The sequence below is a fragment of the Protopterus annectens genome, chromosome 2.part1 (genome assembly GCF_019279795.1).
Source record: "Protopterus annectens isolate FY-2018-M chromosome 2.part1, PAN1.0, whole genome shotgun sequence".
In the NCBI taxonomy this organism is placed as follows: Eukaryota; Metazoa; Chordata; order Ceratodontiformes; family Protopteridae; genus Protopterus; species Protopterus annectens.
The window spans coordinates 1,625,990,186-1,626,017,688 of record NC_056729.1 but is presented as its reverse complement, the minus strand read 5'-3'; the positions used below and the strand labels follow the sequence as shown (position 1 = coordinate 1,626,017,688).

Genomic DNA, 27,503 nt, shown 5'->3' with positions numbered 1-27,503 from the left:
CAATGGGGTGGGTCATGGTCATCGGCTCCGAAGCCAACTGGGTCGGAACCGAAACAAATTTTTGGAAGACTGGGGACTGGAACAGTCTTTGGAGCACCCTGTCTATATCAGAATCCGACATTCTCGAAGACCGAGAGGAAACAGAACGGGTTCGAGAAGACCTCTCCCTCGGCCCCAAGGGACTAGGGGACGGCTCCGAGGCGACTCGATGAGAATCGGCGCCGAGGAAACACACACACCAGATTCCATCGGTGCCGAGGTAGACTTCGCCGAGGAGGAAGTGTCTGAGCGGCGACCCTTGTCGGCTCCGAGAGCAGTGGAGCCGGCGAAGGTGACCCGCCTCGATGCCCCAGCCATCGGCTCCGAAGCCAGTCGATACTGGGGGCATGGAGGCAGGCCGTTCCGACCTCGCCTCCGAAGTCTTTGGAGCGCAAGGAGAGGCCTGCCTACGTCTCTTGGCAGTCGGATCCGACGGACTGGTCGGAACCGAAGCCCTTTTCTTTGGCAGGAGCGGAGAGGAAGACAAGGCCTCTTGAAAAGAGGGTTTAATTAACCCCTTGAGAATCAATTTATTTTTCCTCTCCTGGAGGACCCTTGAGGAAAAAGCGTGACATACGCTGCATGACTCCTGCAAGTGCTTTGCCCCTAAACAATATACACAAAGTAGATGGTCATCCGTAACAGACATCTTAAAAGCACATTTAGAACATTTTTTAAAACCCGAAGGCCTAGGGGTTTGAGACATGATGTTAAACAATTTCTGACAGGAAATTTAACAACTATAGATTCGCTGTGACAAAAAAAACCCAAGGCTTACAGTAATAGTGTAAAACACAACCTTAGCTGTAATGACCGGGAACTTTAAATCACTAAAAGCTTCAGTTACAACGGTTGACCGAAAAGGCCCTGGATTGTAAGGGGGGCCGAAACAAACTCAACCCAATCACACACAAAATATTTCACTACTCAAACGTACACAAAGGCAGCGATAGCCGTTAAAACGGCTTTTGTGATATAAAAGAGCAAAAACTGACAGAAAAAGTAGTTAATAAAAGCTACTCAGCCCAGCCAGCTCGAGACCACGTCTTTGCAGGGAAGCGGCAAACGAGATCTGGGGGACTGGCAGTGGTGCATCCTGGGATATAGTAAGCTCAGCCAATAAGAGACTTCGCTCTTTGGCATAAGCGTGCCGAGTCGGAGCCGAGGGATCGGCTCCGAACCCATCATTCAGAATGTAGGCGAGATAGGATCACATAACATCACTGGTTATGGTATGAGTAAGACTCCTCACTTTGAGAAATACAACCCCCCCATCTGCTATGGCCCTTCCAGCTTGCCTGGCCTAACAGTGCAAATCCTTTCAAAGGTAACTTTTCATGTTTGGAGTACCATAGATGCATCACCTGTAGAACGACCAGATCAACTCTTAGCCCTTCTAATATGTTAAACAGAACAAGCTCCCTTGAGCAAATCTGTCAAACCATTATCATTCCAAGTTATTAACCTGCCGGTTAACATCACTTAAAAGTTTATAGCCTCTTGCTTTTCATACCCTTCCAATTAATTCTAACCTTCCACCAATATTAACAGTTAAAATTTTCTGTAATGCCCTTTTAATTCTCATTTCCACACCCATACACCTCCTAAAAATTTTAAACAGACCCAGAACGAAACACATTTTTCACTGACACATTTTTAAGTGTAGCTACAAAAAGGATCTGATCCATCAAAATCAAACCATTAGATCTAAATAATAAAATGGAAGAAACACATAACAAAAAAAAAAACAAAAAAAAAACTAACCATATACACTTGAGTTAGCACTGCACTATTCAATGGAAAAAACTGCTGTCCAGCATCTAGCACAATTGAAGGGTTTCTTTTCATCTCACAGATGTGAGCTATCATTTAGCTGTGAGGCTCTATATGATTGGTCCCAGTTACAGAGTCATATCTACCCAAAGCTAATTCCACTTCCAAGGATGCATTGCATCATGGACATTGAACCACTTTCAACCATTTATGGGCTACATATCAACTATAAGATAAAACACATACATGGGAAACATTTTCAGGACTTGAAGGTTGTCGCTACGAAATCCACATAAAATATCAAGCCAGCTGTGTTAAGAATTTGATACCTCAGCCAGCCCACAAACACAACAGACTTCCACTCAAACCTGATCTTGTAATGCCAGTGTTAACATATCAGTAAAACAAAAGGAACCTGCCACAAACTAACTGTACTGGCAGCTGAAAGGTTTACATATAACAGTGAATAAAACTTCTACTTTGTTCCCCCCCCCCAGGTTATGGCACTTGTGGGAATCTCAGTACACCAATAGCAGAAAAATAAAGAAAACTCTTACAGATACACAATGCAAATCCTATGTCTATGATCACTGAATTCACCTGCAAACATCCACATTAAGTCTTCCCTAGCCAGTCATCCACACCATCCATGCTCAATGATCAAAGTTCGAGAGTGAAATAAGAGTAGAAAAATTCCATGAGGCCAGGATCAAAAACCCCACCATCTTATTCATCTGTCAGTATTAGCGGACTGTAATTTGACTGGTTGCTTCTGCACAGCATTCATTCTTGACTTAAGAGCTGTATATTTCTTGAAAAGAAAAGTGTTGACAGTTTAGGCATGTGTTAACATGTCTGTCAGGGTGCCATAATCTGCTTCTGGTCTACTCTTTGGACCCCCATTCCTACAGTTTTCAAAGCCTGCTGCACAGACTCAAATGTCCGGGCACCTCCAAAAAAAATATCTTTATAATTGCAGGGTAAAGAAGTTTAAATTTAAAATTCTGTAGTTTACACCTTTGCTGCATGGGACATGAATTCTTCATGCTTCCTTCTTGTTGTGGGGGAGAAGTCATGATCAACATACACCAGCATCCCTTCACACATTAATCTTTTTCCCTGACTTCAACAAAAGTGACAACACTGTTTCCCTCAGATGAAAGGTAGCAAATGTAACGGTTTTCAGTTACCTGACGAGGGAGCCCAAAATATTCTATGTGCCCTTTCCAGAACAAACTGACATCTCTCAAGGCCAGTCCATTCCATGAGGATATGCTTCATAAATGACTTACAGTCTTGCCCCTCCACACTCTCTGGGATACCCAAAAAGTGTAAATTCTTTCTTCAGGCATGATCATCCTGGTCTATTGCACAGCATTCATAATAAGCTCCAGTTATCTTCATTTGTCGAAATTTTAGATTTTTGGAGCTCAGTCACTCCAGTTAATCAGTGTATAATATCAGAATGCTCACTGACAGCTTCTTTGAGATCTTTCAAATGCAAGTCGGTCTATTTCACATAGTTGTCAATTTTTCATTAACATTCTGCAGCTCCTTACATATGGTAACCACAGCCTCCTTTGGCTTTGAAGAATCTGTACCCTGCATGGCCTGTGGCTCTACGGACTGGAGGCCTTTCCGACAGACCACCCACGATATTAAAGTCTGCTGTTTCCCTTTACACTTGGCTTTGTGCTTCTTCATATAGACAACTTTTATCAGGAGTTGGGGAAAATATTCTACCTACAGTTAAATATAGACAACATTAAGTAATTTAGGGAAAACTTCCAGTTTGACAGGTAACAGCTAGGGCACAGTCCTAAAGCCGGTTTCACAATCATGCCATACTGGAAGTCTCTTAACACACACAGTGCTGTTACAAAAAGTATCAAATCCAAATAAGTAACTTTCTTCTAATTTCTCAACATAGTTAGTGTTTGCTCTAATGCATGTTCCTAAAAAAGTTATGTGTCATGATGTATATTTTTATTGAACTTTTAAGAAAGTGAAGCACTGTGGTGATTAAGAGTAAATGATGCGTCTTTTTGCTATACTGAAATTTTCAGTGTGACTTTTTACATGCCTCCAGAAGAAGCCCTTTCAAAGATCCAACAACTTTTTTTTTTGCATTTCATTTTGTCAAAGACTACTGTAATTTAATTGTTTTTTATCTTTTACATAAACAAATTTAAAATGCTACTACATAAATTAAAAATAAATAAAAAGTTAATAGATGCCAAAAAGACAATAATAAAAACACCAAAATAAACTTAACATCTCAAAAGGACACTATAGTAAATGAACAGTTTAATTTTAAGCTCCTTCATTAAAAATACATCAATATCATCATGTGAAGAATGCAAATACTAAACGATTTTCTGTTATGCTCTACAGTGACAGACAGCATGTTTGCAAAAAATGTTCTTACTTCTTGATCAAGGTTTGCAATGGTCTGCTTTTCCCTGGTCAGCTTATCCTCTAGCCTGTCCTTCTGATCCAGTAGGCTGCGGAGGTTCTCCTTCTTATCCTGATCACGAAGCTGGTTCACACGGCTTTCAGAAAGTTGTGTGTTGAGTATTAAGTCATCACGTTCCTTTTCAAGTTTTTTTATCTCAGCACTGCCCAGAGAAAAGAGGAGTTAAATACTGCTTAACAGTAAATTTTGAAAAATGAAAGAATCGGAATGAGCTGCAAGAAAGTAATTCTATTAAAATGTTATAAACAGGTAGAAGAGTTCTAGTTATAATAATATAGAAATAGCAAAATAAATGCTGTCACTATCCCCAGTATAATTGCTTCATAAGCATTTCTGCTAAAACTAAATAGCCCATAAGGAAAGGCTTTTGCAAACTGTTATACTGTGATAGGAAGTTAAATAAAACTGAAAATATAACAGGTACTGTGCCAGGCTTGCAATCAAGACATTAGTGATAAATAGTCTTATGTTTGATTAAGATTGTGCGATTCCAAGATTTTATCTTTTAAAACAAAGACTTTAGAATCTTGGGATTTATTTCTCTTTTCCCACACAAATAAATCTTCAAGTTGCTATAAATAAACAGCATGACTGCGAGAGGCACAGCCCCCTATGTTTGGAGTGCAAACTGGTTTTACTTATTTTTTTTTTCAAATGAGGCTGTTTTTATTAGGGAATTTATGAATGTTGACCACAAAAGATCTGTATTTTGTCACACAGCCATAAAAGGCGTGTATTACAAAAGAAAGAGCCTGCAAGTTTAACACTAACACGGCTTTACATATCACTACTCCTGAAACAAAATGCATATTTTCAGCAAGGCAATTTCATCAAAATCAGAAAAAATAACTATCACAATTAAGAGAATTTAGAATGACATTTTCAGTTCCACAGTATTCTTCCAAATGAAATTATCACAGGTGATTTGAGATAGCTCTCATTCAAACAGAATGAGACACAAGTAAATAGCATAGCTTCAAAAAGTTTGCCATGGACTCACTCACGTACATTAAACTGAAGTATGGTCCAGTATAGTTTAGCAGAAGGTTTTATTTATTGCACAAATTTCTGAACACAGTCTAGATGGCAATGAATGATAAAGAGAAGACTTGTTTTATTCAAACTGGATAAAACATATTACTGTTATAGTAACTACGAACATAGCTTAATTATCCCAAATGAATTTGGACTTAAATTCCTAAAACAATTCAAAGTCAAAGCATCATGAAAACTGTAAACAAATGTGTTGCTGATCACATAACTGATTATTCCCGGAGTGCTCCACAGTACTTTGAACATTCAACTCAATCAAGGCATAAGATACTGGACAGCTGACTTAGAACAATACAGTAAGGAACATGTGATAAAGTGACTACTCCAGCATGTCTAAAAGATAGTGATACTCAAACTTACAGCTGTCTCCTGATTAAATCCTGTGTTTCAGTGCTGTAGGCCTGGCGATCACTTTCCATGTTACGGAATTGTCGCTGCAGTCTCTCAAATTCTCCTTCAGCTATAGGAACGCATATTAGTGTTAGTGGCTTTCTACAAACCCAGTGTTCTTTTACTTGGTGTTTTAAATGCATCTATGAACTACTACGTTGCTGTTCATTTCTCTAAGACTTAATTATCCCCCAGCCCAGGAGTAGTTTCACACCAAACAGAAATTGTTCTAGTTAATACTAAGATATTGATTTGTGCCTTTGGCTCTTCCTCCCCTTATTTTCCATAATCCTGCATGGGTGAGCCTGGCAACTGATAACATAAGCAAACCGTGACCTCAGGTCAAGTCTGTGTTGTGCAGTAACAGCCATGAACAGGAACCAGTTTATCTAATGGGGCATATATATGCCCTCAGCTGTAATCTCTTCTCCAGTTGCAATCAAATAAAGTTTATGAGCAGGATTCACTGACATTTTACAAAGCATGAAGAGCTCTAATATGCAGGAAAACTTTAAAAAGGACAAAAACAAGTCCTAAACACTAAAATAAAGTTGACAGCCTGCATAAGAAAAGTATAATTGCTCACCAGTTTGACTGGCTGTACACAGAACATATGCAAATAAGCAATTCTGAATGAATAACACTGCTACCACAATTTACAAACAGGGATACTGTACACCATACCTGATATCTGACAATGAAGAACAATGTTTTAAAACACTTGAGCAGATAACAGTGAGGTTGTCAAATGGCGACTACAGCACAGCAAGAAGCATAAAATTTTATGCCATAAAAGCATGACCTAAATTCAAACACCCTGGAATGAAACTTTTTTGTTATCTGTCAGTTAGCGCAAATGACTAAACTTCTAACTTGTTAATGAGCTGCTTCCTGTGTCAATAGTACAAGATCTGAATCCTTCCACCTTCATCTGCATACTGTGTGACCCTGAGCAAGTCACTTAATCAGACAGTGTTTGGAGACAATTGGCCTAGCAACTATCTATGAACCTATAAACACACAGACATTAAAACGTTACGTGTACCAAGCACAAGTATATCCACAACAGAGAGACACATTCATATGGACAAAAATAAACACTGCAACCAGTCAACCAAAAGCAGCAAATTACAACTGTATACCAAAACTGCCATTGCACACCTAATTATTATAAGCTGCACCTTCATACAGTACTAGGCTTGACATTTTTTTTGCCTATTTTTACCTTCCTGCCTCAGTGACCATCAAGCTCCCATTTCTCTTCCACTCATTCCTCCAAGAGGTGAATGCCAAAAGGTAGAAAGCAAACTCATAGGTCCATAGGTACATAAGTGTTTACTAGGCTAATGATAACAAGGGCCTTTTTAAGCCTAGCCATGCTTCACAAAACTCTGACAAGTTCTGGTAACCTAGATAAGTGTAAGCAGGGGCTTGGGAGGTGAAACATTTACAAACAGGGGCCTGTGAGATGAACCATTTACAGGCTGCCTGTGTCCATTAGAAATATAGGTGTCAAACCAGGGATGCATTTCCTGTTCCCCATTCAATTGTCCAAGTTACACTTGAATTGGTTTAGGGAGGAACTCTGTTTCACGTGGATGGGGAGCCTGTTCCAGAGAAGGGGTAGTTTCTTGGATACATACCTTTATCTCCAGCAGGTCCTATTTATATTACAGGCAAGGTTTAAATCTTTAGAATGGGTAATTCTGGTGCTGTTTGTTTTTCAGATATGCAAGAGGTCTATTAGAATGAGATCTGACAATGCCCTGCATTCCAGGCGTAGATCTCCCCTCAACAGCCTGCAGGAGACAGAATACAGAAATAGGGCCTTGAGGTGGTCTGCATAGGACATATTACTTACACCCTCCATTATTTTAGTGAGGAACCTCTGTGGACATTCCAATTGTTGGATATGCCTGGTTAGGTAGTTACCAAAGGGGCAACAGTACTCAATGAGAAGTCTGACGAAGGCTAAATACAGTGGAATAATGACTTACTTGGACGCCATGCCTTTATTTAGAAGTTACACAACACAGCCTTTATTTAGAAGTTACACAACACAGAGTGATTTCCTCATTACTGTAGACATGTGATGGTCAAACGCCAGATTACTGTCTATGTGTGTTCAAGTCCCTGAATCCTGGGTCAAATCTTAGGGGTGTGTTGTCAATATGATAGATACCAGGGGTGGATGAAATCCCAAAGGATAGTATTATGCATTTTATGGCATTTAGTTTTAGTCCATGGCTCTGACACCAGTTGCTTATCTGTGTCAGCTCTTCTTGGAGAACGTTTGTGCCAGTGGGCAATTCAATGAGATCTCCTAATTTACATTCATCTGCAAATTTAGTCAGTCAGAGGCCACTGATGTTGGCCTTGACTTCACAGAAGTAAATGCCAAAAAGGAGCTGTCCCAGGGCCAACCCCCGAGGGACTCCACTTGTGAACAACCTCTTTGTAGAGGTGGATTCCCCAATTCTAACCTCCTGGGTCCTGTCTGCGAGCCGGTTGGCTACCCACTGTGTTACATAAGCATTAGTACCTAACCTCTTAAGTTTGTCAACAATGCCTGAGTGAAGGATTGTGTTAAATGCCTTGGCCAGGTCAAGGTACGGAATGTGAACCGTTCTGCCTTCATCCAGTGCTTTGGTGACCTTCTCATAGAAGTACACCAAATTTAGTAACCATGGCCTACACTTGATGAAACCAAACTGGTTTGGGTCCAGTGTATGGAGGTTTCCTATATCATTATTGATAATTTTCATGACAATTCTTTCCATGTCTTTACATATGAGGCTAGTGAGACTTATGGGTCTGTAGTTTCCAGGGTCTGTAGATGGCCCACCTTTGTGTTGCAGTTTTCCATTCATGAGGCACAAAGCTTGTTTGGAGGCTACAGTTAAACAGCAATTTCAGAGGGCCTGATAGATTTTTTTATTTATTTGACATTTGTTAACCGGGAAAGACAGCTCTTTTTCAGCAGAGGCCTGGGGAAAAAAGTTTCACAATAGTACATAGTAATTTTACAAAAAGAATAAACAACCAATCTGTACAAAATTACAACAATAAAAAGAGAATACAGTGTTGAAAACACTTCTTTCCAAACTATAATGTTGTTAATTGACAATTTACAGAGTTTGCTAAAAATACCAATAAGACCTTAAAGAAAAAAACAAGATTATAAATACCAAGAAGGATTTGAAAAGGTTCACAGAGAAGGTGTAAGGTGACAGAGGTATAGAGAGTTGTAGCAATAAGATGAGAAAGTATAGGAGCCAGAGAAGAATTATAGCAGCCAAAAATAGAACAACTTAGAAAAGTAAGGAGAAGATCAGTAATGAGGTTGTAGTTAGAAAGGTTAGGGAGACAGATTTATGAAAGTTGGGAGAAAAAAGTTCAAGCAGTGATTTTACAGTGACATGTCCAATTGTTAAGCAGATATTCTTTGAGAGCTTTTTTAAGTTTGTGTGTGTGTGTTATTTTTCTGATGGTCAAGAGAAGCTTATTCCACAATAGGGCAGGAGTGTAGCTATATATGTTTAGGCCTATTGATCTTTTAGGTTTATATATGTCCAAGTGCTGTTGATCAGCACTCCTGTGGTTTCTAGCTGGGGAGTAGAGAGAGATAAGAGAGGAGATGCTAGGGCAGAAGGAGGACCTGTAAAGAATGGAATGAATGATAAGAAGTTGGAAGTATAGTACTTGATTAGGGAATGCTAACCAATTAAAGCCTTAAGAGACTGACAGTGATGAGAGTAAGAGGTACGATTAGCAGCAAACCTAGCTATTTTATGTAGGTGGCATCAAGTTTAGCAAGAAGACCAGCGTATATGTTAGTTAAGATTTGTGAACTACAGAGGGGACTAGAGAGAAGATAAGCATAAGCAAGAGAAGTACGAGAGTCATTTGTTAGGAACTTTTTATTTCTGTAGAGTAAACCAAGGTTTTGGTGAGTTTTCTTTAAACAGTGGTGTACATGGAGATCGAATTTGAGTTATCATCAATAATTGTCCCAAGAAGCTTAGTGTGTATCACATTAATAACTGTGTTGTTAAGAGATGTTATACTGAAGGAGTGTTTCAAGTGAGAGAGTGATTTAGAGAGAAATAGGAGGAGTTTGGTCTTTTTTTGGATTAAGAGTAAGTTGGTTGTAAGACAGCCAATTTTCAATAGAATTGAAGGGATTTTGAGTGACAGTGAGCAAGTCAGAGAGGGTGTCAGCAGAGGAGATGATCATGGAGTCATCAGCATATTGAATGAGTTTAGAGTGAGTACAGGAAGTGTGGAGGTGGTTAGTAAAAATGTTGAACAGTAAGGGACCAAGAACAGAACCTTGAAGAACTCACATCTTGATGGGGAGAAAGGGAGATAGACAGGAGAGCCATTTAACAGATTGTTGCCTGTTGGAGAGGTAGCTGATAAACCAGGATATGGTTGAGGTAGAAAGGTTATGGTCAGAGAGTTTGGAGAGGAGCATGTTGTATGAAACAGTGTCAAAAGCTTTAGATACATCAAGAAAGAGACATGGACAAGTCTGTTGTTGTCTCTGGCAAGGGAGATAAAGTGGGAAAAAGAGATAAGGGCAGTAGTTGTACTATGGTGAGGACGAAAGCCATGTTGAGTAGGGGTAAGTAGGTTTTCAGAGAGTAGATAGTCTAAGATTTGCTTATGTACATATTTTTCAAGTATTTTAGAGAGGTGGGACTATATAGCTATAGGACGACAGTTAGATAGTTCAGTGGAATTGCCGTCTTTGTGGATAGGTATATTAAAGAATTGTTTCCACATTGAGAGAATAGTAGATTCAGATATAGAGAGATTAAAGAGGATGGAAATGGGATGTGCTATGGAGTTTGCTGCTAGCTTGAGGAAGAATGGCGGTGGGTTGTCAACAGAAGGCGAGCATGGTTTAAGCTTAAGGAGTAGACATTTTATATAGCTGGAGGGGACAAGTTTCAGACAGAAGGCATCATTATGTTTAGGAGTGGTAGGGGGTTCAGTGGAGTTAGAGGAATTTGAGGTTGATGTTAGTTTACTGATAGTATTACTAAAGTAAGAGTTAAGTAATGTAGCTGTTTTGAGGGGTATTATTAGGACATGGATTAGGGGTTGTGGGTTTCCCTGGGTGTAGGATATGATTGTGTTCCAAAATTTTTGGGGTTGCTGAGATGTGTAGTGTGAGGTTTAAGGTAAAAGTTTTTTTTTGTCAATGTTAACTTGTTTTTTAGAGAGGTTATGAAGTTCTTTATATGTCTGAAGGTGGGAGAGGATTTAGTCTTAGTCCAGAGTTTCCAGACATTATCTCTTTTATGCAAAAGAGAGTGTGTTGACTGATATAGCCAGGGAGATCATAGAGATTTCACTGTTATTGTTCTTAGGGGGGCAAGTGAATTGAGTATATTAAGAAATACTGAATTAAATTTTTGCACAACTTCATCTAAGGGAAGGTAAGAGGCGAGCAAGTTATTGAATAGATCAGGATGGAAGTTAGAAAGGTTGCGGCAGTCTTTGTATTTATGTGGCCTTTAATGGTGAGGGTGAAATCTTTGAACACAAATAGGTGAATGGTCACTGATTGCATCAGGTAAAGTTTTAGGATGGTGATACAAGTCAGCTTTGGATACTGGTATCCAGTCTATGGTAGAGCTGGAGTTGGTAGGTTTGTTATAGTGAGTGGGTGAGATTAGTTGAGAAAAGACATGTAGGTTTAAAAAAGAAATGGATGTACTGGAAGTAAGGGTTAACCAGCTGATATTGGCATCTGCTAGTAGAGTGGTTTCATTGGGTATATTTTGGGAGAACAAGGAGAGGATTTGTTCAAGTATGGGAATATTGTCACCAAGGGGTATTATATAATGCAGATATTGTTAGAGTTAAGTTTAATGTCAGCAGTTAGGAGTTCTGCTGAGTGAAACACAGGAGGAGGGTTTATTACAGGGCACAGGTTCAGATGATCAGAGTAAATTATGGCTACACCTCCACCTTTTTTGTTAGGTTAGTTTAGACGAAGGATGTTGTATCCTGTGGGGAGAAATTCTTTGTCAGAGATGTGTGGCTTGAGCCATGTTTCTGTAATTTGTATTATGTCAGGAAAGTAATGGGCCATCCAAGCATGGAATTCACTCATTTTATTCATGATACTGTGTATATTGAATGAAAAAAAGCGTTAAATGTTTAGATGGGGAGTAATGATGATGTGGCACAGGTGGTGTGTTTAGACTGGTAGTAGAGGAGTTACTGTATGGTCCAGGGTTGGGGTGTACATCACCAGGTAAAAAAAGAGGTAGTGTAGACTTGGGGGTGATAAGTGACAGATGTGCTCATGTAGATCATTATAGATTATGTTTCATGCTATTTTCATTGTTCATTACTAAGCTAACTGCCCTTGCGAGCCATTTTAAGCCTAGCCAATTATCCCTTATGAGACTCAAACCCTGCACTTTGTGTTTGTAAGGCAAACACCTTAGCCATTAAGCCACTCTCCCATTACTCTCCTGACATAATACAAATTACAGAAACTTGGCTCAAACCACACATCTCTGACAAGAATTTCTCCCCACAGGATACAACATCCTTCGTCTAGACTCATCATCATTCTCTTTCGGCTTTTCCCGTTAGGGGTCGCCACAGCGGATCATCTCTTTCCATTTCTTCCTATCCTCTGCATCTTGCTCTGTCACACCAACCGCCTGCATGTCCTCTCTCACCACGTCCATAAACCTTATCTTAGGCCTTCCTCTATTCCTCTTACCTGGCAGCTCCATCCTTAGCATCTTTTTCCCAATATACCCATCATCCCTCCTCAGCACATGTCCAAACCAACGCAATCTCGTCTCTCTTGCTTTGTCTCCAAACTGTCCAACATGAGCTGACCCTCTAATATACCGATTCCTAATCCTATCCATCCTAGTCACACCGATTGCAAATCTTAACATCTTTAACTCTGCCACATCCAGCTCTGACTCCTGCCTTTTGTCAATGCCACTGTCTCCAACCCATATAACATAGCTGGTCTCACTACACTCTTGTAGACCTTCCCTTTCACTCTTACGGATACCCGTCTGTCACAAATCACTCCTGACACTCTTCTCCACCCATTCCACCCTGCCTGTACTCTCTTCTTCACCTCTCTTCCACATTCACCATTACTCTGAACTGTTGATCCCAAGTACTTAAACTCGTCCACCTTTACCAACTCTACTCCCTGCATCCTCACCATTCCTCTACCCTCCCTCTCATTTACACACATATATTCTGTCTTAGCCCTGCTGACCCTCATTCCTCTGCTCTCTAGAGCATATCTCCACCTCTCCAGAGTCTCCTCAACCTGATTCCTACTCTCACTACAGATCACAATGTCATCTGCAAACATCATAGTCCACGGGCCTCCTGTCTGATCTCATCTGTCAACCTGTCCATCACCACTGCAAATAAGAAAGGACTCAGAGCTGATCCTTGATGTAATCCCACCTCCACCTTAAATGGATCTGTCACTCCCACTGCAGTCCTCACCACTGTCACACTACCCTCGTACATATCCTGTACCACTCTTACGCACTACTCTGCCACTCCCGACTTCCTCATACAATACCACAACTCTTCTCTAGGCACCCTGTCATATGCTTTCTCCAAGTCTACAAAGACGCAATGCAACTCCTTCTGACCTTCTCTGTATTTCTCCATCAACACTCTCAGAGCAAACATTGCATCTGTAGTGCTCTTTCCTGGCATGAAACCATACTGCTGATCACTAATCATCACCTCCCTTCTTAACCTTGCTTCCACTACTCTTTCCCATAACTTCAAGCTGTGACTAATCAGTTTTATCCCTCTGTAGTTACTGCAGCTCTGCACATCACCCTTATTCTTAAAGATAGGTACCAAAACACTTTTCTTCACTCCTCAGGCATCCTCTGACTTTCCAAAATTTCATTAAACAATCTAGTTAGAAATTCCACTGCCATTTCTCCTAAGCACCTCCATGCTTCCATTGGTATGTCATCTGGGCCAACAGCCTTTCCATTCTTCATCCTCTTCATAGCTGCCCTTACTTCCTCCTTGCTAATCTGTTTCACTTCCTGATTCACTATCCCCACATCATCCAACCTTCTCTCTCTCTCATTCTCTTCATTCATCAGCCTCTCAAAATACTCTTTCCATCTACTCAACACACTCTCCTCTCTTGTGAGTACCTTTCCCTCACTATCCTTTATCACCCTTACATGCTGCACATCTTTCCCAGCTCTGTCCCTCTGTCTAGCTAATCGGTACAGGTCCTTTTCTCCCTCTTTAGTGTCCAATCTCTCGTACAACTCTCCATATGCCCTATCCTTAGCTTTTGCCACCTCTCTCTTTGCCATGCCTCATCTCCTTATACTCATGTCTACTTTCTTCATCTCTTTGACAATCCCACTTCTTCTTCGCCAGCCTCTTCCTCTGTATACTCTCCTGTACTTCCTCATTCCACCACCAGGTCTCCTTGTCCTCCTTCCTCTGTCCAGATGTCACACCAAGCACCTTTCTAGCAGTCACCCTTACTAGTTCTGCTGTAGTTACCCAGCTATTCGGTAACTCTCCACTGCCTCCCAGTGCCTGTCTTAACTCTTCCCTAAACTCCACTTCACAATCACCCTTTTTTAACTTCCACCATTTAATCCTTGGCACAGCTTTCACATTCCTCCTCCTCTTCTTGATCACCAACGTCATTCTACATACCACTAATCTATGCTGCTTAACTACACTTTCACCTGCCACCACTTTACAGTCTCCAATCTCCTTAAGACTGGCCCTCCTACATAGTATATAATCAACTTGTGAGCATCTTCCTCCACTCTTGTACGTCACCCTATGCTCCACCCTCTTCTTAAAATACGTATTCACCACAGCCATGTCCATCCTTTTCGCAAAATCCACAATCATCTGACCTTCTGCATTCCTCTCCTTAACACCATACCTACCCATCACTTCCTCATCTCCTCTGTTCACTTCACCAACATGCCCATTAAAGTCCGCTCCAATCACTAGTCTCTCACCCTTGGGTACACTCACCACAACTTCATCCAACTCACTCCAAAATTTCTCTTTCTCTTCCATCGCACACCCAACTTGAGGAGCATATGCACTAACAACATTCATCATTACACCATCAATTTCGAGCTTCATAAACATCACTCGGTCAGACACTCTCTTCATGTCTAAAACACTCTTGGCATATTGTTCCTTTAGTATAACCCCTACCCCATTTCTCCTGCCATCCACACCATGATAAAACAATTTGAACCCGTTTCCTAAACACCTGGCCTTACTTCCTTCCATCTGGTCTCTTGCACACACAATATATCAACCTTCCTTCTCTCCATCATATCAGCTAGCTCTCTTCCTATACCAGTCATACTGCCAACATTCAAAGTTCCTACCCTCACTGCTACACTCCTAACCTTCCTCCTATCTTCCTGCCTTTGGGCACGCCTTCGCCCTCCTCTTCTCCTTCGGCCAACAGTAGCCCAATTTCCGCCAGCACCCTGTTGGCTAACAGTACTGGTGGCGGTCGTTGTTAACCCGGGCCTCGACCGAACCGGTATGCAATTATGAAAAGTTCTCCGCATCAGTAATTTTTGGCAGAAGTTTTATGCCGGATGCCCTTCCTGACGCAACCCTCCCCATTTATCCGGGCTTGGGACTGGCACAAAGAAATGCACTGGCTTGTGCATCCCCAGTGGCTGGGTTAACATCCTTCGTCTAGACTAACCTAACAAAAAAGGTGGAGGTGTAGCCATAATTTACTCTGATCATCTGAACTTGTCACCTGTAATAAACCCTCCTCCTATGTTTCACTCAGCAGAACTCCTAACTGCTGACATTAAACTTAACTCTAACAATATCTGTGTTATATAATACCCCTTGGTGACAATATTTCCATACTTGAACAAATCCTCTCCTTGTTCTCCCAAAATATACCCAATGAAACCACTCTACTAGAAGATGTCAATATCAGTTGGTTAACCCTTATTTCCAGTACATCCATTTCTTCTTTAAACTTACATGGCTTTACTCAACTAATCTCACCCACTCACTATAACAAACCTACAAACTTCAGTTCTACCATTTTCCTGCTAGCATCCTGGGATATTGCCTGGGTCCATCAATAAAGTGCTCTTGGCCTTAGAGAGACCATTAAGGACCTGTTCCCTAGTGATAGCAGGGGGAGTTATATTTGATGGTATTTCCTGAGGGAAGGTTGATGGGGAGAGAGGAGTAAAGTTAGAGCTGAATTTGTTGGCCAGTAGGTTTGCTATATTTTCTGTCATTTTTAATTTATCCAAGTCTTTTGGGTTTCTAATACCATGACAGGAATGGACCTCTTTCCTAAGTAAAAGCATGATTAAAGTTCACCAAATTAGTCTTGTTTCAGTCTTTGATGTTAGCCAGAAGTGCTCTTTGCAGCACCCACATTGTGCCTAGTAATGACTCCTTCTGCAATTTTTATAGAGTTACATGTATCTGTAACATATCTAAATATGACTGTAGATTCTTTTTTATGAGACCCATTGCTCCTACTACTACTGGGACTGTCTGGGTATTTTTCTTCCACATTACTGTCATGTCTGCCTGCAAATCCTGATATTTTATGACTCTGCACGCAAGACACTGTAGTCACTGGGTATAGCAATTTCAATGATCAATGTTACTTTTGTCTTCTTTTCATGGACTACTATATCTGTTTTTCTCGCATCTATCTTTTGAACTGTTGGTAATGGGTGACCCCATGTGATGTAGGCTTCATCATTTTCTATGATGCTTTGTGGCTCATGTTTCCAATGTTTTTCAGCTACTTCAGTATTATAATGTTTGCACAATCCCTAGTGCAACAGTCTTGCCACATTATTATGCCTTTCAGTATACAGACCTTCTGCCATTAGTATGTCACAACCAGCAACAAGGTGTTCAACTGCTTCCACTTCTGTTTTACAAAACCTACATTTGTCTGTTTCTCCCACATGTTCAATGGACTTTGTAAACCAAAGTGTACGTAGTCCACTGTCTTGGTCTGCCAATATTAAACTTTCATTTTTTGGTTTGAATTTGCCTCTGCTTGACCATTCCTGCGTTTGATCCTGATCAACTTGAGGTTGTTACAGGAGTTTTCTATACTTGCAACTATATTTATACATTTTCCACATTTCTTGCCTTCTCATCTAATCCTCACCTTATATACTTTCTTTTGTTTTCTGGCACATTTAGTTGCTGCCTTATTCTTATCTACTTCTGATGTGATTTCCATTCCCGCTTGACGCCAATATGCTTCTGCTAGACTAAGCAGGGAGGTCATCTTATATTTATTCTTGTCATGTTTCAAAACTTTCACTATCTTTGGGTCTTGTGAGGTCAGCAGATATGTATGTGCTCCCACGATTGCAGATCTATACATGTAATCAAATTTCAAGGAGGCCCATACCTCCTTCGGAACGGAACGGGGAATATATAATCTTGGTATGCATTATTATACATCATTTGATGTGCATGAAGCATCCTTCTTGTTTTCCTGTCTAATCTATCCAACACCTTTTGGGGCCAGTCAATCACTCCAAAATGTAAGTTAGGACAGGAAGAGAAAATTAGTTTATAGCCTGCACTTTGTTCCTAGAAGTCAATGCTGTTTTCAGGATTAATTTAAGTCTTCTAAAATATTCCTTACAGAGTGTTATTTGCATTTGTTCATGTTGATCCTTCATCAGTTCCCAAATATTTATACACTCCCTCTTGCTCAAGTTCTCTTATATCACATTTTGTCCCAAACTGATATTTCCTTGGTGCTGTAGCTTTCCTGTTTTAAAGGCTGCTTTTGCAAATTTATCAAGACCAAATGACATTCTTATATCATCTGAAAAAGTTTTGACTACAAGCAGCTGTGCTTTCAGTTCCTCATCTGGTGAGCTATACAGTTTTATACCATGTAAAAAGAGAAGATGAGAAGTCTTTACACTTTGATGCTTGCTGGGAGCCAAATTACAGCCATGACCTAATCTGTTAAGCAGACAGCTTAATGGGTTGAAGGGCAAGGCAAAAGACCAGCGGTGACAGAGAGTTACCCTGGAATATCTCTCTTTGAATTTTTACACCTGGAATAATAATTTGTCCTTTATCATGGCTTAACTGCAAAGTGGTTTGCCACTGTTGCATGGTCACTGTGATGTAGTTTATCAGTGTAGGGTGCATCTTATACATTTTTAAACATTGTTTTATCCATGAATGTGGGATACTACCAAATGCTTTTTTGTAGTCAATCTATGCCATACTTAAATTGTTCCCCCTTTTTACAGTCCTCCACTATGACTTTAACAGCAAATGATCCTTTGTTCCATATTACTTTCTTTTATTTCCTTTTTGTTCTATTGCCATAACTGAATTTTCTTCTAAATGAAGATGCCAGTGGAATCCAAGGTGAAAGCGCTTAGTTGCTGGTTGATTTGCTACTCTGTTTGTCATTAAAACAGTTTTCAGTTTCCAGCGAAGTGTTGCGACTGTTTTTCTTCATTTTTTACAAGTTTGCTGCTTGTTAGCACTTGGTTAATGTATCCTATTTACTTATGTTATATTGCATGAATCTCTATGGGCAGCCATAATTACTGTGTTCATTTGTTTTATCAAACTTTTTGTGTTTTATTGACTTTCTGCAGTCTATTAATTTCATTGATTTTAACATGTCTATCCATCTATATTAAATCAAGTAACTCTTCTCTTAGATCATTTTCTTCTAAACCAAGGACACATTCTTTGATTGCCATTTCCTGTGGGCATTCTATAGAAAGTTCCCGAGCTTCTTCCTGTGCCACGTTCTCTTCAGTTTCACCCTGTGTCATCCATTGCTCTTTCATATGAGAACTCACTAGCCTATCACTCCACGACATTGACTGTGTCAGAGTTGTCACAGTTTCCTGTTTCCCTTGCTGTATAGCTCCAACTGAATGCTTGCACTGTTTTTTTATGGAAGACTCCAAAATATCTTTATATGTCAAATGATTAGATGCTTCCTACTCCAATGGTTTCTCTTTACTTTGTGTGTCCATTACTCTATCCTGTTGAGTTAAAATTTCTACACCAAATCCTTCACTTTGCAGGTAATCCATAAACTCAGTTTTTTATTTCTTTAACTTCTCCATTACTAATCCTCTTTTCTACTTTTCTTCTGTTTTCTTTTTTTTGTATTGTAAAATTTTCTGTATCCAGATGTCTTTGCCTGAATTTCTCTTCAACTATATTTGGTTCTGCTCTTTTTACAATGATTAGTTTTGCTTTCTCCTTTGCATAAATATTGTACCATATTAAATCTCTTTTTCTTTCCCATGTCCATATTTCTTCTATAAATGTCTTCTGCTCCTCTTGTTTCTCCATACTTTGGGGACTAATTGTTCCATCTTAGGATTGCCAGCTGTCCATTTTTTGATCGGACTGTCCAATTTTCTGTCAAATTGTCCAGTTACCAATTTCATGCAAAACCAGACTCCGGACACAGTATATCTTACCAATAAATTAAGAAGGCAGCAATTTACAACAGACGTCCTTGTCACTTCTTCAGTAAATCTTACAAGAACATTGCATTAAACATATTTATATAGCATCTGTATTTTACTATGAACTAGTCATAGGAATTCTCAAACTGAATAACTATAAAAGTATTTGTGTGATGGCCATCTATGTCCCCCCCTGGAGATAATACTACCGCTCTTGAAAACATTCTCTTATGGGCTTCAACTAACATTAAACTTGAGACATACATATTAGGTGATGTGAACATTGACTGGAATAGAATCAATAACAATAATCCCTCCCTATCTATCAAGCTATTTAATTTCACCCAACTAACAAATGGCATTACCAGACCTAACAAAAACAACCCCCAGGGTCCACTTTGGACTGGATCTTAGTTTCCCACCCTAATAAGATCTCTCACTCTGGTATACTACCTGACACAATGAGTGACCATCTCCCAGCCTTTATTCACCAAGCTGCTCACTACTCCCCTCACCAACACCAATACACTCACACTCATAACCTTACAAACTTTAACCCTTCTATATTCTCCAAAACACTTAAACTAACAAATTGGGACAACCTAAAAACTCTTCCACTAGATAAGGCCTTAGACTTCTTCAACTCTACCTTCCTGGGCATCCTAAACACCCAAGCCCCACCTAGAACAAAACAAATAAATCCCAACTCCGCCCCTTGGCTAACAAAGGACACCAAAACACTTATGCTACAAAGAGACAAGACCTGGAAACTTTACAACAAAAATAAACACCCTGCTACCCTCCTGAAAAATAAGCAACTCTGCAATCTAACCAAAAAGCATGTTACAAATGATAAAAAAATCTTACTACACCAAACTGCAGGCTACCCGCTCCAAAAATCCTAAACAATTCTGGAACTCCATCAACTCTCTTTTGCTCCCTGGTACCAAATACAATCCCTGTCCTGACAACAATAAAACTGACACAGAAATTGCCACCCTTTTTTAACTCCTTCTTTACCAACTCTATAGCTTAACTTACTAAGACCTTCCCCAACCACATCTCCTCCCCTCCTCCCAATCCCACTTCACATTCCTCTCCTCAACCCTCCACTCCTAATCCTCCCCCCACTTTTCATCTAAAACCAGTCTCAACCTCCTACATCAAAAAGCTTCTTTCCAAACTTAAGCCATGCTCCAATGCCCCTGACAATATTCTTTCACTCTTTCTCAAGCTTGCCACAGATGGTGTCACTATCCCCATCAACATTCTCATCAATAGAGCTATCCAGGAATCTTATGTCCCCAAGTTATGGTATGCTGTCTTTATCTTGCCCCTCCACAAACGAGGCAGAAATAATAGCATCTCTAACTTCCGACCAATAGCCATTCTTTCCCCAATTTCAAAAATCCTTGAAAAATGCATTCACCTGCAACTCATGCCCTACTTCATTAATAATCAACTCCTCACCCCTACAAAACACGGATTCTGTCCTGGCCATAGTACAATAGCTGCTCTCCTCTCTTTTTTAGACATAGTTAACCATGCCTGTGACTCTGGAGAAATTGTCTTCACTGTCCTTCTCGATATATCCAAGGCATTCGACACTGTCTCTCCATACTCATCTTCTGAATCACCTTTCTAACTTCAATCTCTCACAAAAAATCCCTTACATGGTTCAAAAGTTAGCTCTCTGACAGATCCCAGGCTGTGAAATGGCAAACTGGTACCTCAACCTTCCTACCTACCCCAACCGGGGTTCCCCAGGGGTCTATACTCGGACCAATGCTCTAATATATTCATCAATGATTTTCACACTGTGATACCAAACACTCAAATAGTGCAATATGCAGACGACTCCACTTTAGTCTGCTCTGCTCTTAGCCTTCCCAAGCTCCAGGCAAAAACCCAACTGGCCTTTACAACTACAGAGAACTGGATGCTTCAAAACCATCTCTCTCTTAATGCCAATAAATCCAAAATCCTTCTTTTCTCCCCCTCAAAAGCCATCCCTCTCGACAAACAATCCTTCAATATCATCAGCCATACCAACTTCACTATTGAAGTTGTTCCTTTTGCTGAACTTCTTGGGGTTACCATTGATGAACACCTGAAATTCAATACGTATGTCCAACTAAATATTAAGAAAACCCATCAGAATCTTGGTATGCTATACAGAAACTCTCACTTTCTCTCTCCTTCTACAAGGCAAACTCTCGCCACTACCTACTTACTACCATTACTAGTGTACGGTGCTCCATTACTAACCAACCTCTCTTCCACCATCTCTGCAAAACTAGAAATCTGTTACAACAAAATCTCTAAATTCGCTACTAAATCTAACCACTCTTCCCACCATTGTACCTCTCTCCACATACTAAACTGGCTAGAGCTTTCCAACTACCTTGACTACCTCCATCTCACTACAGCCCACAAATTAATCTTTAAACCTACTGCATGCCCTGCTCTAACAAATATCTTACCATTTTACACACCTCACAGATCCTTAAGATCTGCCCAACTAAATCTACTTTCTGTATACAAACCAAAACGTCCCGCTGGCCAGTTTCTCCTATCCTTTTCCTTAGCCAGAAAATGGAACTCTCTCCCACCCTCACTACGAATCTCTAAAAACTTTGAACACTTCAAATCCCAGATCCATTCCTACCTCTCCCATAATTGGAAATGTAATTGCACTCTACCTACCTAACCCTGCTATTGTTTCTTACACATGTACTTCCTCATGTACCTCTACACCATGCTGTTTTTCCTCTACAGCTTCCCCTCTCTGAATCTAACATAATATAACATCAAAACCTTGAATGTATATAATGTAAATACTGTACATAGCTTACTATCTCTACTCTCTCTCTCTCCCTATCTGGGAATATTTCTCTTTTCTACCTACATATAAGGTTGATACTAAGAGATGATGCTAACTAGCTAAGATAATCATCTCTGCCATTTGTGTACTCCACTTTGCTATGAAACAACTGCCTCTTTCTCCACTGTACATCTGTCTCTCTCTGCTTGCACCAGAATATATTTCTACTAAACAACTGCCTCCTTCTCTACTGCTCAACTCCCTATCTCTTCTTTCACCACAATCTTGCATGTATACATAGTACACACAGTACTTTCCACCTATATTTCTCCCACATACTACAAAACCTATACTTACTACTATCTTTCAAATATTCAGTCTTTGCAACTACTAACAGAAGATTTACAATATTGATAGATTTTAGTATTTTTTTCAGATTATTCTGCTGCCTTAGTTCAACTATATGCTGTGCAAATGGCTCTCTAATCAACTATGTATGTATGTTATGAAGAGTGTTCATTTTTTGCATTTGTAATTTGCTACATCTCAGTATATAATTCTACATTTGTTTTTTATATAATTATATGTTTGATTTACTTGTATGTAATGCGGAGCTTTTCTCCCCGGGCCTCCACTGAAAATGGGCTCCTTGAGCCCAGTGGACCTCCCCGGTCATCAAACTGGAAATAAATAAATAAATAAATAAAAAATTTCACAGAACAAAATATGCAAATAGAAGTTACTTCCTACTCGAGTTGCACTAAATGACGTCACATCATAAGCTATTTAGCGCAAATTTGAAGCTTCCGTCATTTTTTGCTATGTTCTATGGAGAGACTGGGAAGTAGGAAATTTTCTTAGAGAAAGGTGTAGCTTTTAAATTTTGTGTTGATTCCCCCACTTTTCTTTAGGGGGGTTGGATATATCACGGTTATGTAGATCATGGGTCCAGTTAGCAAAGGTAAGTTTATTTTTCTTTTTAAAAGGATAGTAAGTTTATATTGTTTACATTTGTGTTGTAAGTTGGTAATGTTGAACTGCTGTTGGTGTACATTGTTTTTGTGTCATAGGGTCAGACTTTGGTATTTTAAGATATCTCAAAATCACGGCTTATAATTATATGCTATATGCTCCCTTGTACATAGAGATACTTGCTTTTAGTGTTTACTTTTATTTTGGCTGTGTGTGGATGAGAGTGACCCCTAGGACAAAGGTGGCTTCTGCAGAAATGTGTTGAAGAATACAGATGCATAATTGTGTGCTTGTGTTTGTGTGTGGGTAGTATGGAATTAATAAGTATACTGATAAAATAAATAGAAAACTTTGTGAGTGAACTACCCAGCAATACAGGAAAAGGATGCACTCGTAGGTTGATTTGTACATAAAAGCCACAGAGGTGCCAAGAGATGATGAACAAGGGTCCATCAAGTTTGTCTAGATAGAAATTAGCGTCTATACATCTACCTCAGCTGAAAGCACGCAGCAGAAATAGAAAAAGAGGGCATTCCCCACCGGGTGATGTTGTCGTGATGTCACAAAATGGGTGGAATGTGGGTAGGAGAGGGTGTGGGATGGGCAGGGTTACTGGTGACGCGAGGTATGTGGCTTTGCTCCAGTTTTAGCCATGATGAAAGGTGGCAGCCCTATCCATCATGCTGTGATATAACCTGTGTTAGACTTTCTACACTGAATCTTTCACTTCGCAAATATTCCATAACTTCAGCTTCTATTTTTTTTTTAACTTCTACTTGACTAATTTTCTGTTGTACATTCCCTCTTTTTTCCATATCTGGATGCCTTTGCCTATATTTCTCGTTGAATATCTTTGGGACTGCCTTTTTTGTGTTGATTAATTTGGCTTTCTCCTTTCCATAAATATCGCACCGTATCAGATCTCTCTTGCTTTCCCATCCATGTCCATATTACTTTTTATATCCTTCAAATGTCTCTAAATTTTGTTCTTTAAATTTTCACACTTCCTCAGTCACTTCTTTTTCTAAATGGCACAAGGTTTCTTAGTGTTTTTTATGGATCTATTGTATTAATGAACACAAATTTTTATTTCAAACTTCTGACAGTTTTTCTAATGGAAGTATTTTTCTCACCTCTAATTTCTCTCTTACTCTTTACGTATATCTTTTGTCTGGACATTCTGGGCTTCTAATACAATAGTAACAATACATCATTTCTTATTTATCCTTAATAGTTCACTCTGTTATATGTATAGCTCTTTTGTGGTGTATCAGTTTTTGTGATTTTTGTGGACTGCTACTTCCTTCTACAACAGGGGGGTCATTAGGTTTACCAGACATCTGGCAAAAGGAAGACATGTTCTCTTTTTCAGAGTTGTGTCCTCTGTCCAGCAGGCATTGCCTAAAAAGGCAAAAATGTCTGGCTTAATTCAATCCCACAGGTATATCACATCAGTGGCTGCCAGGCTGCAGCGACCCCTCCCCCCAACTTTCTCCACACACACATACGCAAAAAAAAAAAAAAAAAAAAAAGAAAAGAAAACACTTTAATTCTTTAATTTACACAGTAGTAGCAGTTTGAACTGCTACAACTGTGTAAAGTAAATTAATGCGTTTTTTTTCTCTCTAGACTGTTTTAAAAATAGTCCGGATTTGAGAAGACCGAAGGCATCTATGCAGATGCCTAGAAGTCATTGCAGTTTAACCGCAAGAAACAGGAACCTGACAGGACTGCGAAGCCAGCAGTCTGTCACGTAATCTGTACACATGACGTGGCTGCTGATTAGTCCTGTTACTCTCGTGTTCTATTCCCGCACTTTAGTTACAAGGAAGAGAGCCAAGAGAGTAGAGAAACAGGGGTCAACCGTCGTATTAGTGTTCAAGGTAAGTACTTTTTTTTTTCCTGGCAGGGCCAACCAGATACTAATACTATGTGTGTTTTAAGGGCCATTGATGACTTTTTTTTATATGTATTATAACCTGGCAGGGTTAACCAGATATTAGGAAGGCAATGTGTTTTGGGGACTGTTGATTTTCTTTTTTTTAATACAATGTCAGGGTCAACCAGATTCCTGTGGTCTGTGTGTTTTTTGGGGGCTATTGATGACATTCTTTCATACCTCTCAACCTCTTAGAGCAAGAAATCTGGACAAAGCCATAAATAATGGAGGGACAAAGGTCCAAAAGTAGGGACAATTTTTAAATATTGTTCTTGCAAACTTAAAAAGTTGATATAATAACAGATCTTGCACGAGCATAATTTTTTTGAAGGTTATGAAATCTGAAACTCAAATGTCTGACAGTATTTTCTGACTTTAATCTTTACTGATTTGCCAATGGTTTGCGAGAAAACCACAATTTTATGAAAAACAGACCTAAAATATGAGGCAAAAATCTGTACATTTGAGAGGCATGCTTTCTTTTTGGAATGTATCCTGGCAGGGTTAACCAGATATAGGGAGGCAATGTGTTTTGAGGACTGTTGATGATTTTCTTTTTTTAACATAATAGACTGGCATGGTCAACCAGATGCTAGTGGTTGGTGTATTTTGGGGGCTGTTAATGACTTTCTTTTTTTTAATATAATATCCTGGCAGGTGTCAAAGAGATACTAGCTATACAGTGTGTTCTGGGAGGCTGTTTATGGATGACACTTTTTTTTTTTAACTTAATATCGTTTTGCAGGGTTAGTCAAGATACATTAGAATTGTTTGTCAATGTTTTGTTGTTGAAACAAACTCTACTCTTGCATGAGTAAAGTGTGTATAGGTGAACTGAAGTAAGATCATGTGCACGTTCCTGGCTATGTGATGTGAAAGAAGTACAGTAATGTAACTGTGGCCTTTTATTTTCATTAGTTTAAACCTTGTAGGCTCAAAGCAGATTCTCTGGATAGGCATTTGGGATGGGGGGAATGCCTACGTGCGACTGGAAAGACTGCAATTCTGGCTTGTTTTGCAAGAGTGATGTGCATTTGAGTGAAGTAAGATTGACTACAAGCTCTGAACTCTGAGTATTGTTTATGTGAAGAAAAAAGAATACTTACCTTGATGACAATGTCATCTTTTTGTTTTTAATATTGCAAGATAAAATCAGTTACTGTGGGTGGGCTAGGAAGTGGAGATTGGAGCTATCTGTGAAAGAAACAACTGGCCCTGCTGTTTACTGTTGTTGCAATTCCAGCTTTGCAAAACTGTAATACTTTTCTGTCTGTACTTTAAGATGACTGTAAAATAACGAGTAAGTTTGAGTAATTCTTAATTTATGTTATTTCGTATCTGTTCATGTATATACTGAATGTTTGTTAAAAATGTTTTTAATATGCTGGAGATCTTCTCCCTGGACCTATGCTTTTTCCGACTAAAGCCAGTTGTAGAAACCCGGGTAAACAAATGTAAAATAAATAAAATGAAATGTGCATTTGGCTGACACACACAAGATGTGACTAATGTTTCTGTCAACAAAATTAAAGTAATGCGAGTATGCAACCCAACTGTTACTATTATTTCTACTTTAATACTGACAGGGTAAAAAGTAACTACTTTAGTTAGGTAATGGGGGTATTTGTGAATGAAATGAGTTGACTGGCCTTGCTGTTTACTGTTGTAATTGTGGCTTTGCAAGATTAATGTGCATTTGGGCTAAAGTCAGCTGTCATACAAGCCTGTAACTACTGTTTCTGCGCAACAGAGTAAATTAATGGAATTATTGCTATTTTCGTTTTAATCCTGCCAGAGTCAAAGCAGATACTTTAGGTCGGCAATTGATATGATGGCTGTTTGTGGATGAAATGTTTGGCACTGCAGTCTTGGTGTAATAAATTTGGCTTCACAGGACTAATGTGTATTTGCATGAAACAAGATAGAATGCAAACTCTTGACTATTTGCATGCATCAGTTCAATACAGTAATGAAAACATTACTGATGCTAGCAAGGCCAAATCACTTACTTTATGTAGTTAATGGGTACGGGGGGCTGTTTGTAAGTGAAATGAGTGGTCCTACTATTTACTGTTATAATTCTGCTTCTGCAAGTTTGCTGTGCATTTGAGTGTAGTGAGATGGGGTGCATACAAGCAGTGACCTTTGGCTAATGTATATGTGAAAGCAATACAGCAATGTAAATGTTGTCTTTTTTTTTTTTTTCATTCTGTATTGACTACCGTGGTGGTAGTGCTGCGGTAGCGTTGTCGCCTCACAATAAGACGCTGTCCAGTTCGATTCTCAGCTACAGCGTCTTTTGCATGGAGACATGCGTGAATGGGCGTACCTTCGTTGAAGGTTGTGCGTCAGGGCTGGTAACTTGGCATGTAAAAATCAACTACCAATCATTAGCGGACCAGAGTTCCGCTGTGGCGACCCCTAACCGGGAAAAGCCGAAAGACACAATAGCAACAACACTGACTACCTGAGAGAGATGCTACACCAAAGGGTGGCTACCACAGGTGTGAATCAGGTAATATAGTA

At 39.6% G+C, this 27,503-nt stretch overlaps 1 protein-coding gene across 1 annotated transcript in view; it reads right to left on the bottom strand.

Annotated features, from left to right (window-relative positions):
* LOC122794563 (coiled-coil domain-containing protein 63-like) overlaps window positions 1–27,503 on the bottom strand; it is an 867,658-nt gene that overhangs the window by 661,790 nt on the left and 178,365 nt on the right. Inside the window, exons 3-4 of the mRNA XM_044063060.1 lie at window positions 5,702–5,801; window positions 4,241–4,430 (exon numbers count right to left, since the gene is read on the bottom strand). Coding sequence (XP_043918995.1) covers window positions 4,241–4,430; window positions 5,702–5,801 — 290 coding nt within the window. The remainder of the gene's footprint in view (window positions 1–4,240; window positions 4,431–5,701; window positions 5,802–27,503) is intronic.